The sequence below is a fragment of the Panthera onca genome, chromosome D4 (genome assembly GCF_046562875.1).
Source record: "Panthera onca isolate mPanOnc1 chromosome D4, mPanOnc1 haplotype 2, whole genome shotgun sequence".
NCBI lineage: Eukaryota > Metazoa > Chordata > Mammalia > Carnivora > Felidae > Panthera > Panthera onca.
In genome coordinates, this window is record NC_138351.1 from 28,903,980 (window position 1) to 28,916,224 (window position 12,245).

The window sequence follows — 12,245 nt, forward strand, 5'->3', positions numbered from 1 at the left end:
GTCTACAACAAGGAACGAAAAGTGAGAAGCAAGGACGTGGCTGGGAGATGAGGGAAGTTAGGAGCGAGGGCCCCACCTTAGAGCATATGGGATTCTGACGGTGTTAATGGTTAGTTTATAAGTGACATTGCCTTTTACAAATCATAAAAACTGCCCAGAAGTGAGTTACTGTGAAATGCTTAGAAAATGCAGAACAATAGAAGAACCGTCACCAGCAAGATTTGTTGAAGGACATAAAGTAATAGATACTCAAACGAGCTGGAATGTGCTTGTGGAGGGCAAGATCTTACTCAACGTTTCGTTTTCGCAAGTTATATAAACTTAGTCCGGTACCGGCCAGCAACTCATGGGAATGAGGAAATTGGATGTTTTGTCTTAAAATTTCAGCGGAAGGATAAATAAGGCATATTGTAAAGGCTGTGTAACTAATAAATCCAAAATCAAGAAACCAATAGATGGAATAGATTAGTGAATACAGAAGTAAAGCACAACATCTGCAGAAATTTAATAGAAAACAAAGGTGTTATTTCAGTTTGGGGGAAGATGTTTATTTCATCAGTGATCTGACACGACTGGCTATTAGTCTAGAATGAAGTGAGATTGAATTCTTTTCACTACAAATCCCCAGAATAGATTGTGGGTGGATTCAAACATATAAATGTAAAAAAGAAAAAAAAAAAAAAAACCAGCAGTATCTTGAACGTGTATTTAAAATAACTTGATAGTGCTTTGGAAAACCCTTTAGGCAATATCGAGGACCCTAGAAGTTTTTGCAGAAAATATACCTATTTGACATTACAAAAGCTAAAATTTCTTTTCTGGCAAATAAACTCCATAAACAAAGTTAAAAGGAGAAATCGGCTGGAAAAATTACTCTCAGTGCCTCTGACACGTAAAAGGTTTCTAATCTATGATATTCAAAAAGTTCTCCCCAACTGATGAGAAAGGATAAACACCCCCAAGGGCAAAATGTTCCCTGGAAAGTTCCTGCTGCCCCAGCCTGCGTGTAGATGAGGAGGCTGTGTCCATCCCTCCCTGGGTGGGGAGTGGCCCTTCCAGTTACAGCTTACTCCTTCTCTGCTGCGAAATGCCCCCATTCACAGCACCAGGCTCCAGTTCCAGACGTGCTTTTGGAATCTTCAAGAAAACTCTGGGCTCTCCTGAAGCCTGCCTGGCCCCTGCCTTCTGATGGGGGCCCCACTATGGCATAGAGGGTGAGTGGGGAGTAGTCTGGGGGAGCTCAGAGGAAGCCAGTCGCAGAGAGCAGTGGCCAGTGATCTGGGACAGAGGTCTGTGAAGGACCAGCACCTCCCCACCTGGTGGTGGTGGCGTTAGGGCCTCTATGATAGGCTGTAGGGGTTCCCTGAAGTTTTGAGCTGAGGTGTGGTGAGATTGTCTGCTTCCCAACCCCAACCCTCAATTCCTGAGGCCAAGCAGGCAGAACCCACCACAGACTGCCTTTATCCTTGGGAACTTTGTTTTAGAAACAGGGAGTGGAATTCAGCTGACATAAAGGTGGGATTCGAGAAGAGACTGCCTGGTTAATGATGTAGAGCAGCGGTTGGTTTTGTTTTTGTTTTTGTTTTTAATTAGGATGGTGTGCGGATTATATGGGCCTGTCACATAGATGATTTATCTAATCAAATTAAAAGATTAAAAACCTATTTCAAGGGTGGTGAGGGGATGGGCAAAATGGGTGAAGGCGGGTGGGAGATACAGCCTTCCAGTTGTGGAATGAATAGGTCACAGGGATAAAAGGCACAGCATAGGGAATCTAGTCAATGGCATTGTAATAGTGGGAGGTGCCATAGCTACACTTGTGGTGAGGCCAGCATAGCCTACGGACTTGTCCAATCACTGTGTTGCATGCCTGAAACGCATGTAACCTTGCATGTCAACTATACTCAAATAAGAATTTTAACAAATTACGAAGAAAGAAAGCTGTTTCAAGCCAATTACCAAGAATTAGTCTAATTTGAAATAGTATTTCCACAGCAATCCTACAAATACTTAATATACTGGTAAAAACTCACTACAGTATTGCTGATGACAGTTCATCTCTTTTCCTCTTCCTTTGCTCATAAAATTAACCATCATCTGGCTGAAACAGTCACTCCAGAGGAGGGGGGAGGGGGCGCACAACTTTAGGAGTTGGGGAACACTGTGATTGAGTCCAAGAGCATTATTGTGAAGCCTCACCACCTGTTTAATTATTAGCAATAGAAATGAAAGCATCCACGGGGTGCCCGGGTGGCTCAGTGGGCTAAGCGTCCGACTTCGGCTCAGGTCATGATCTCCCAGTTCATGAGTTCAAGCCCCGCGTCGGGCTCTGTGCTGATAGCTCTGAGCCTGCAGCCTGCTTTGGATTCTGTGTCTTGCTTTCTCTCTGCCCCTCCCCCATGCACACTGTGTCTGTCTCTCAAAAATAAACAAACGTTAAAAAAAAGGGAAGAAGAAATGAAAGCATCCATACCATTTTACCCTTGCAAATGGATTTTGCTTAGAGGCAACACTTTAACAAAAGAACCGCCCAGTACCCAACCAAAAAGCACTAACTCATCCGAAGTATTTTTGCAACAGTGCAGGAAAGAGCACCAAGCTTTCTACCATCTCCAAGGGAGTCCCCTCAGCTGCAAATTGACCTGTCCTGTGCTGTGTGTCCTAGGTCTGCCCTCCGATGACCCACCTGTGTGAGAAGATCATCTCCACGCTGCCTTCCTGGAGGAAGCTCAACGGGCCCAACCAACTGATGTCACTGCAGCAGTTCGTGTACGATGTGCAAGACCAGCTGAACCCCCTGGCCAGAGAGGGGGATCTCAGGCGCATAGCCCAGCAGCTCCACAGTGCTGGCGAGGTAGGGGGCTGGAGACCAGGCAGGGGTCTGGGAGGGGCTCGGGAGATTGGTTTCTGTCCCCACTGTGAAGGTGGTTTGAGCCGAGAGAGGCAGAGTGGAAACTGCCCGACGACCCATAATATATCCAGACATGTGGCGATCACAGAGGCTTCGGTGATCTTCTGAACTGCAGTTCTCTGCTCTCCCATGCACCCTAAGAGCTGGTGTTTGGTTTTCTTCTGATGCGTTTGTTTTCCAGCTTGTGTCAGGGAGCACAGTTTCTACCACACTGGGCAACTGGGCCTCTCCTCTCCTCCGGGGGCGTCTGTTGCTTAGCTGTGATTCCTGCAGCCTCTGGCCGGGGCTGTTATCTGCTCCACACAGACTCCTGGGTTCACAGATGGTCCAGACAAGGCAATGACAAGAGCCTGTCCAGAGACACTAAGGCCCAGCAAGCAGTGTCCCCAGAAATGACAGCCTTTCCCAGAAATGGGAATCTTTGCTCCCACTCATGTGGCATCCAGATCGCTGTTCTAATTGCATCCCGGGAGAGGGGAGCTGGCCTTTGTATCCCTCTGTCCTGTGACATCCGGGGACAGTTTAGGCTAGTCTGGGCCACGAAAGGCAGTTCTGAACGTGAAAGCCCAGAAGCAGTTCTGAGATTTTTAGACCCCAGGAGCTTCTTTCCTGTGCAGTCTCAGTCCCACCTCTGACTTGAGGCCAGTGCGTGTAAATCATAGAGACTTGAAATTACAACTGAACTTACAACTGAACTAGAGTGTCATGCAGTGACAGCATGAGCCTCTGAACTTCACTGAAACTACCAGTAATCTATAGACCTCTCCAGCAGTACTTTAAAGTCATTGAATTTGGGGCGCCTGGGTGGCTCCGTCGGTTTAGTGTCCGACTTTGGCCCAGGTCGAGATCTCACGGTTTCTGAGTTCAAGCCCCAAGTGGGGATCCGTGTTGACAGCTCTGAGCCTGCAGCCCGCTTCGGATTCTGCGTCTCCTTCTCTCTCTGCCTCTCCCCTAGTCACGCTCTGTCTGTCTGTCTCTCTCTCTCTCTCAAAAGTAAATACCAAAAAAAATTTTTTTTAATAAACAAAAATCAGCATATAAATTAAAAAAGGGTTGAATCCAAGGACTGGGATCCAGACTTACATTATAAGATGCTTATTATAAGATTAACCATAAAAATAAACTCACTCCATTGGCCCAGTATTCTCTTGCCTTCCATTATTTGACCAGCAACTTCTAGATCAAAGTATAATCCACTTTATTCTGCATCTCATACCCCTCCCTGCCCTTGAGGCTTCAGTGAGTGATGAATGAAGACTTGATGGTAGGAGTAAGGAAGGGAAATATCGGTCAGGTGGCCCCCTCTGCTTGGCCACCAGCCTCTCCCCCGGTGCTATTACTGCTGCTAGTGAGGAAGGCCCGAGTCCTATGCACATCTCACCACTTATCCTCATGATGCCTGTTTCTGCTCCCGGATCCCTCACTGCCCTTGGTCATCTGTCCCCTTAACCTCCTCCAGTGTGGCCAGTGTCTCAGCCTGTCTCCCGTGATCCTGAGGGGATGGCAGTGCCCAGAGTTGAACTGCAGATGATGTCCCCACCAAATGCCTTATCAAGAAATAGATGCTCTACCCTCCAGGAACTGTCAACCTAGGGGCCGGTTTGAACAGAATCATATGCAGAGGGTGTTTCAAAGCTGTCACCGGAGTGTGGACCAGAAAGTACTCTTGGTACAAACAGTGAAGAGCCTCAGGCTCCGTGTGAGAACAGAGTGTCCCTTGGGTCAGCACTGTGTGTAGACCTGGCCCTGAGCAGGGAGGGAGGAGAGGAGGGTGAGTGTTGCAAAGAGACCAAAGTTGTCTCTGCTTTTTGTCATATTTCTTTCTTTCAGACTTTTGCTTTTTAAAGAAATAAAGGGTTCAGGTAAGCTCCAAGTCTCCTCTGGCCATCTACTATAGTCTCCTTCCTCTCTGCCCTCTCCAGGGTGCTTTCCAGACCTTTTCTCCTATGCATATTAAAATTTTATATTGTGGACTCATATAACAATTTGAATCTCTCTTTGAAAAATCTCAAGCTTTTAGGGAAGTTGCAGGAGTAGCTCAAAGAATCTTCATCTACTTCACACTTAAATTAATCAGTTGTTTACATTTTGCTCCATGGGCTTTTTCTCTTTCTCTTCTATTTATTTACTTATTTATTTTGCAAATATCCTGACATTTCACCCCTCAGTACTTTAGCCTGGATCTCCTAAGCAGCGGGGTGTTTTCCCACTGTTACAGGGTGGAGGACGGACAGTCAAGTATCCCCCACATTGAGACCAGAAAAACAGAGCAGGTGACTCCTTATAGTTTACACAGTTTTAATTGGGGTAACTTCCTAACCGGGGAGATATGGCGGGCAATGATCCTGCTGTGCTGCTGGTCTCCACAAAGTCTGGACCTTAGTCTACAGATGTGATAGAGCGAGGGTTGCACAGAAGGGCAGTGCGGTGAGATCAAAGAGTCCGTGTGCAACTCACTGACCTCTAACATCGAATTAGATCTCCTGGCTCCACCTGTGTGTCAGGAAAGGGAGAGACTTTGTTATCTTTAACAAATCTACCGGGGTTGGGGCAGGGCAAAGCAAGCTTCTCACCCTCCTGGCGGTGGCGGGCATGTCTAAGGTATGTATATCAGTCTCCAAGAGCCCCGGGAACACGTAGCCGGGGGTGTCAGCGAGTGGACGTGAACCAGATGGAGTGCTGAGGATAACCATACAATGATCACATCCCAGAAGCACATAGATGTGACCTTGTTATTGAATGTATAGTTCGCACTCCAGTGTTTGCCACTTGTCCCAATAATTTCTCTTGTAACTGCTTTTATTCGTGTATTTTGGGATGTAGAGCCCCGTCAAAATTTACTCCTTGCATTTACCTGCCATCTCTCTCTCTTTTTTGTCTTTGAATTTATTACCTTGACCTTTTTTTTAAAAGTCAAAGGTAGTCCTTTCAGAATCTCTCTTATGACCTTCTCAAGCTGGCGTTTTGGCTCAGTGTTTGATTTCTGAGATCCATGAATGCCCTGGGTCGTTTTTTGCAACATGTGCACAGATTTTATCATTGCTCTCCTCCTTCAGTGCTCTGAACAGCTGGTGCCTCTGGCCCTCTGTGTTCCCATGTGTGACCTCCTGTTGTCCCTTCTGGCAGATCAACATCATGCAGAGTGAAACAGTCCAGGACGTGTTACTCCTGGACCCCCGCTGGCTCTGCACCAATGTCCTGGGGAAGCTGCTGTCCGTGGAGACCCCACGGGCCCTGCACCATTACCGGGGCCGCTACACTGTGGAGGACGTTCAGCGCCTGGTGCCTGACAGCGATGTGGAGGAGCTGCTGCAGATCCTAGATGCCATGGACATTTGTGCCCGGGACCTGAGCAGCGGGACCATGGTGGACATCCCTGCCCTCATCAAGACTGACAACCTCCACCGCTCCTGGACAGATGAGGAGGATGAGGGGAGGGTCTACGGGGGCGTGCGTATCGTCCCTGTGGAGCACCTCACCCCCTTCCCATGTGGCATCTTTCACAAGGTCCAGGTGAACCTCTGTCGGTGGATCCACCAGCAGAGCACCGAGGGAGATGCGGACATCCGCCTTTGGGTGAATGGCTGCAAGATTGCCAATCGCGGGGCCGAGCTGCTGGTGCTCCTGGTCAACCACGGCCAGGGCATTGAGGTGCAGGTGCGAGGGCTGGAGACGGAAAAGATAAAGTGCTGCCTCCTCCTGGATTCCGTGTGCAGCACCATGGAGAACGTCATGGCCACCACTCTCCCAGGGTTGCTGACAGTGAAGCATTACCTGAGCCCCCAGCAGCTGAGGGAGCACCATGAGCCCGTCATGATCTACCAGCCACGGGACTTCTTCCGGGCGCAGACTTTGAAGGAGACCTCGCTGACTAACACCATGGGCGGGTACAAGGAAAGCTTCAGCAGCATCATGTGCTTTGGGTGTCACGACGTGTACTCGCAGGCCAGCCTAGGGATGGACATCCATGCATCAGATCTGAACCTCCTGACCCGGAGGAAACTGTGTCGTCTGCTGGACCCGCCCGACCCCATGGGGAAGGACTGGTGCCTTCTGGCCATGAACTTGGGTCTCCCCGACCTTGTGGCAAAGTACAACACCAATAACGGGGCTTCCAAGGAGTTCCTCCCAAGCCCGGTCCACGCTCTGCTCCGGGAATGGGCCTCCTACCCCGAGAGCACGGTCGGCATCCTCATGTCCAAACTGCGGGAGCTGGGGCGTCGGGACGCAGCAGACTTTCTACTGAAGGCATCCTCAGTGTTCAAAATCAACCTCGATGGCAATGGCCAGGAGGCCTATGACTCCAGCTGTAACAGTGGCACATCTTATAATTCCATCAGCTCTGTCGTGTCCCGGTGAGGGCAGCCTTTGGCTTGGGCAGGGTGTCTTCGGACTGCAGAGCAGGGGGATGCAGCCCATAGTCCCGGCAGAAATTCCCCCATCCCTCCCTGTGCCCACATCCTGAAGGTCCCCGCCCTCCCTCCTGCTTCACCAGTTTCTCTGCCACTACCTCCCTCCTCCCACACATTCCACTGTGTGTGAACGGTCTTTGTAGTTACAGAGCAGACCACAGCCTGTCCTTTGGCCAATTGAGAAGCCAGTATCCCTCCTCCCTGTGCCCTAGATCATCTCTCATCCGCCAGCACCTTGCTTCTTACTGATAATTTTACTGGAATTCCTAACTTTTCAATGAAATTTTTTTAACTACTGTATGAATTGTCCTAAAAAAAAAAAAAAAAAAACACACATTTATCCCAAATGTGTTTCTTATAGTCTTTTCCTTGTCAGACCATGTCCTCGTCTTATCCCTTTGATATTTGTAGGACAGACTCCCATGTGTGGAATCCCACTGTCTGACTGACAAACAGACAACATGTGAGGCCTTTGCAGAAGAGGCTGTGTCTGAGACCATCCAGGGAACGCTCCGCTCCCTCTGTGTCCCCTGCTGTCTGCTGATCACCGCCTGAGGTGCTCCCCCCTGAGTCGTGGTTTTTCCAGAAATTTTTGTGTTTCATTTCACATGGAAAGGGGAGGAAGGAATCCTCTTCTAGAGTGATTTCACACACAGTGTTGTTTTCATGGTAAGACACGTCCTTGCTGCTCTTGTGTAAACGTCAACGTGCGTGTCCACGCGGAACCCTCAGAGTGTCCACTGATCATTCCCGCTCATCTCAGGTAGAAGGTGACACAGCTGCAGGAAAGGAAGGTCTGCGGGAGGACTCAGCAGACCCCTGACTCCTGCTCGGTGGCAGTCCGCTGTCATTTGCGCGGAGCAGATGGTTTTCACATGTAGATCCTGGTTCGATGACTTCCTGTCTGTGAAGTCCGACAAAGAAGGCGAGGAAGCAAGATTTCCTGCGGTGATTTTAAGTAGTGATGGAGTTTTAGGTTGAAGTGAGGGAACACGTCCTAATTCTTCTGTCCTGAGAAGCGTGTAATTTTAATGTTACATTACATGTGTGTATATGTGTGTGTATATATATATATATATATGCATTATGTATATACATATATATGAATACAGGTATTTTTACTTAATCTATACAATGTAGTAAAAACATGTTGGTTTTTCTTTTCTGTTCTCTTTTTTTTCTTTTCTTTTTTTAAAAATATAAATAAACTATTGCTTGTTGCATTTGATTGTTGGTCTTTAATACAAAAGGAATCCTTTTTCTCTGTTTTCTCTTCAGTCACCAAAACCCCACATGGCGGGGCAAACCAAACTGAAGTCCAGAAAGTCAGTTAACCTAAACTCCCGTGTGGAAACACCCGGCTCATTTGGGGGGCATTAGTACTAAAGTTGGGGATGGTAGGGGGAAGCAGGAGGAGCCCAGATGGTCTTCACACTGTTGTCACTTGAAGAAGGGAATCCCTTCTGTTGTCCTTGGGTGACCCAAACACCACTGGAGTCCTTGAGTGCCGCCCCGGGCCTGTGGGGAGCTTTCTCTGTCTGTACAGAGGTGCGGGGACCAACCCACAGGAGTAAGAGATAAACCTACTGCCAAAGACGCGTATCTTCTATCCTTCCGGACAGAGCCCGTGGCCCAGGCCATGTACTGGAAATGTTAGCTTTGACGTGCATGGAAGCACTCAGTGACAAAACCTGCATTTAGTAAAACCTCAAGACTTTTTAAAAATACATCGACAAAGAAAAAAATTTGGAAGGAAAAAGATTAAAACGGTAATGATTTTCTCTGTGGGGCTGGGGAAACAGGTCATTTCCATTTTTCCAAATTGTCCACAATAAACACGGTCTAGTTAGTTACATTAGGAAAATAAATGAATGAAATAAAACTAAAAGCTACATAGACACGCCTGAAAAGGATGGTACTGAGATCGAAGCTGTGGTCACCTTACAAAAGTAGATGCTTTTATCCTGTGTCACCTCTGTCCTGAGTGGCCACTTCACTCTCTCCTGCTTCAAAGAGTGTCACAGGGGAGTGACATGACACCAGGCCACTGAAACCCCCAGGCACAGAGTTAGTCTCTGGTATCACCTGTATGTAAAATCTCAGAGAAGGATGTGACTGGGGCAACCTTGGGTCCCAGAGCAGCCCTACACAAAACACGGAGGGAAGGGAGGTGGAGTTCTGCAAGGCCCTGGCCCCGGGGACCCTGGGTCAAGGTGAGGAAAGTAGCCATTCTCCCCGAGAAGGGAGTTGTGTTAATAGGAGAAATAGGCAGAGGCAGGATGCTGGACAAATAAAAACAAAGTACTGGGGCACCTGGGGGGCTCAGTCAGTTGAGCATTCAACATTGGCTCAGGTCATGATCTCGCAGTTCGTGAGTTTGAATCTCGCTTTGGATCCTCTGTTCCCCTCTCTCTTTGTCCCTCCCCGGCTCATGCTCTCTCCCTCTCAAAAATAAATAAACATTAAAAAAACACAAAGTGCTGCAAATCTTTATACTCTTGTTTTATGCAGGTGCCAGTGTTCTTAAGGATCTGGGCCACCTGGGCTCCTGAAATGTTGAAGCCATAGTAAGAATCATTACGACCCAGATCTGAAGAGATTATGGGCGACTGAGCTCAGTGCCACATCCTGGGATTAGGTGGTGGCCGACATTCCTGGGGACTTTTGGGGTCTTCAGGGACATGAATTCTGGTGAGACTGGAACTGTCTGGTGAAGTCCCACTGTGGGCAGCCGGCTCCACCCCCTGCATGAGGGCCAGAAAGAAAAGCCTCTCATGGAACCATTGCTCTGAGCGTGGATGTGAGATGCACAGGGAACGTGTTCTCTGTGCTGTGCTGCCTGTTGGTACAAAGTCCACCTTGGGCTGCCCTGCGGTGCCTGAGGTCTCCTTATGGACAGGAGCTTCCCAGGGACCCCAAGCTGTTATGGAGTGGTGACAGACTTTTGTGGCTCTGATTTGTTCAGAAACCTGGATTCCCCACCTTTCACAAAACGAATCAGAACTGTGGGTGGGATTTCTGGCGGACAGTTTGCGGAAAGGGGTATCATTACAACTACAGGATTCACTGAAGTGTCGAAACTGATCAGCTCCCCCTAGTGTCCTGAGTCTACCCTGGTCTTACTGAACCCTTGAAGGGAAGGAAAAATTCTTCTCCACCCTCAAGTTCACCAGGGTGGACTAAGAATTAAATTTACACCAGATTAACAAGAGAGAAAACCAGAGTTCAATTATGTGCACACTGAGGCCCAATCGTGAGACCGGGACCTACGGAAATGACCGAGGTGCAGTTTTTCTACTTCTCTACTTTGTTTTACTTTTGAGAGAGAGAGTGGATCTGTAAGGAACTGACAGAATCAGGAAAAGCTAACTCCGGGAGCTTCAATTAGTCAGGAATTCTGGACGGAATTTGGGCTGGTTGAGATTTGGGAAAAAGTAGCAGGGTTGTGGATACGGCCTTCTGGGCTCTGGTGACGAGAATATCTCTATTTCCTGGCACAGGGAGGGTGTCTCTGACAGCCAGAGTTCTTTCCCGTTCTCAGGGGCACGGGGAGGCCCTGAGTGCCCTTCTTGTACAGGCTGTCTCTTGCGTAACTTTTATTTATTGTAACCAATACACCAAAGTGGCACATTTTGGGGTGGCCTGCCCTTGGTCATGGTGTGACCCTGGAAAAGCCCCTCCAAGATGAAGGGCCAGCCTGGCTGTTCCTGCAAAAACAGCCCCTAGATGGCAGCCAGGCTATAAAACCCACAGGGACATCAGGAGAGCTGAGCCTGGAAATGGAATGTCTTCCTGACGAGTCGAATGTATTTCCAGTTTTCCAAGGTGAAAACTGTTCTGGAGACGGATGCTGTGCGTATAGTCACCACCCCTGCGCGCTGCAGGGAGGTATCGTTAAAGTGAGTGATTTTATGTTCTGTCTCTCTTACCACAATTTTAAGAAAAGGAGATTTAAAAACATGAAACTGAAACCTAACAATATTCCTTAACAGTTAAGCTTGCAGAGGAACACGCATGATTACCTACTGTGTTTAGTGCGTCCAGAAGACAGGGCTCTAAAGTGCGGTGGTGTGGGGGGATAGAAAAAATGACAGATTGCTGTTTGGAAGAATTTGGTATTTGTTATTTCAAAAAAAATCTTTAAAGTGCTTATTATAGGAAAAAGGTAAGAATTTGATTTGGCCACTTTTCTATTTTGTTTTTCAATTTTTTTTTTTTTTCCAGTTTGAATCCATATGTGGGATGGCACCATAGTCTTGTCCGGACTCTGGATTCTTGGGGACTTAACTGAGCCAAACTGTTTATTAGGTGCGTGGTTATCATACTCATTGTCTCCAGACCATGGCTGAGCAGGTATCGTGAGTGCCAGCCCCAGACTCACAAGAGGGCACAGAGACAGGTTCGCCCATGTGCCTGGTCACCCAGGGTGGGTCACCAGGCTCAAGTCAACAGTGCCTGAAAAGTTGGCTCTGGGAGCTACTTTCAAGGATTGTACCTGTGCTTTGGCTGGCCACCTGAGGGTCAGAGCAGACTTTAGCTTTGCAACTAAAAGTTGCATGCTGCTGAGAGGCTGGAGCCACAACACCCTCAGGCTGGGGACTCAGCAGCTTCCAGACATGAGCCAGGACAAGGACAGGAGCACAATTCCCCTCTGAACACCTGGAGGAGGGATGGCCAGGGAGGAGCCCCTGGAAGGGGTTTTAAGAAGTGGTCAGTCCCCTCTCATGGGCACCTCTGGAAATGTGTGTGGCAAGAGTGAGAAATGGCCCAGGGGACAGCTGCTAATCTCCCAGAACCCCAGCCTCGGATGCTTACTGGTCATGGCTATTGCTCACAGGGCCAAGTCTTTGCTCCAAAAGGGTGAAGAGTGTGGGTGTGGGGAGGAGGGGCAGGAAAGAAGTTGCACAAGTTTCTACAGAGGT

General features: G+C 48.4%; 1 protein-coding gene across 9 annotated transcripts in view; it reads left to right on the plus strand.

The window, feature by feature from the left end:
• DAPK1 (death associated protein kinase 1) overlaps window positions 1-8,551 on the plus strand; it is a 188,592-nt gene extending 180,041 nt beyond the window's left edge. For all 9 annotated transcript variants that reach the window (XM_078436895.2, XM_078436896.2, XM_078436889.2 and 6 more), the window contains exons 25-26: window positions 2,666-2,854; window positions 6,038-8,551. In XM_078436895.2, coding sequence (XP_078293021.1) covers window positions 2,666-2,854; window positions 6,038-7,270 — 1,422 coding nt within the window. In that variant the 3' untranslated portion in view covers window positions 7,271-8,551. The remainder of the gene's footprint in view (window positions 1-2,665; window positions 2,855-6,037) is intronic.
• The last annotated feature ends 3,694 nt before the right edge of the window (window positions 8,552-12,245 follow it).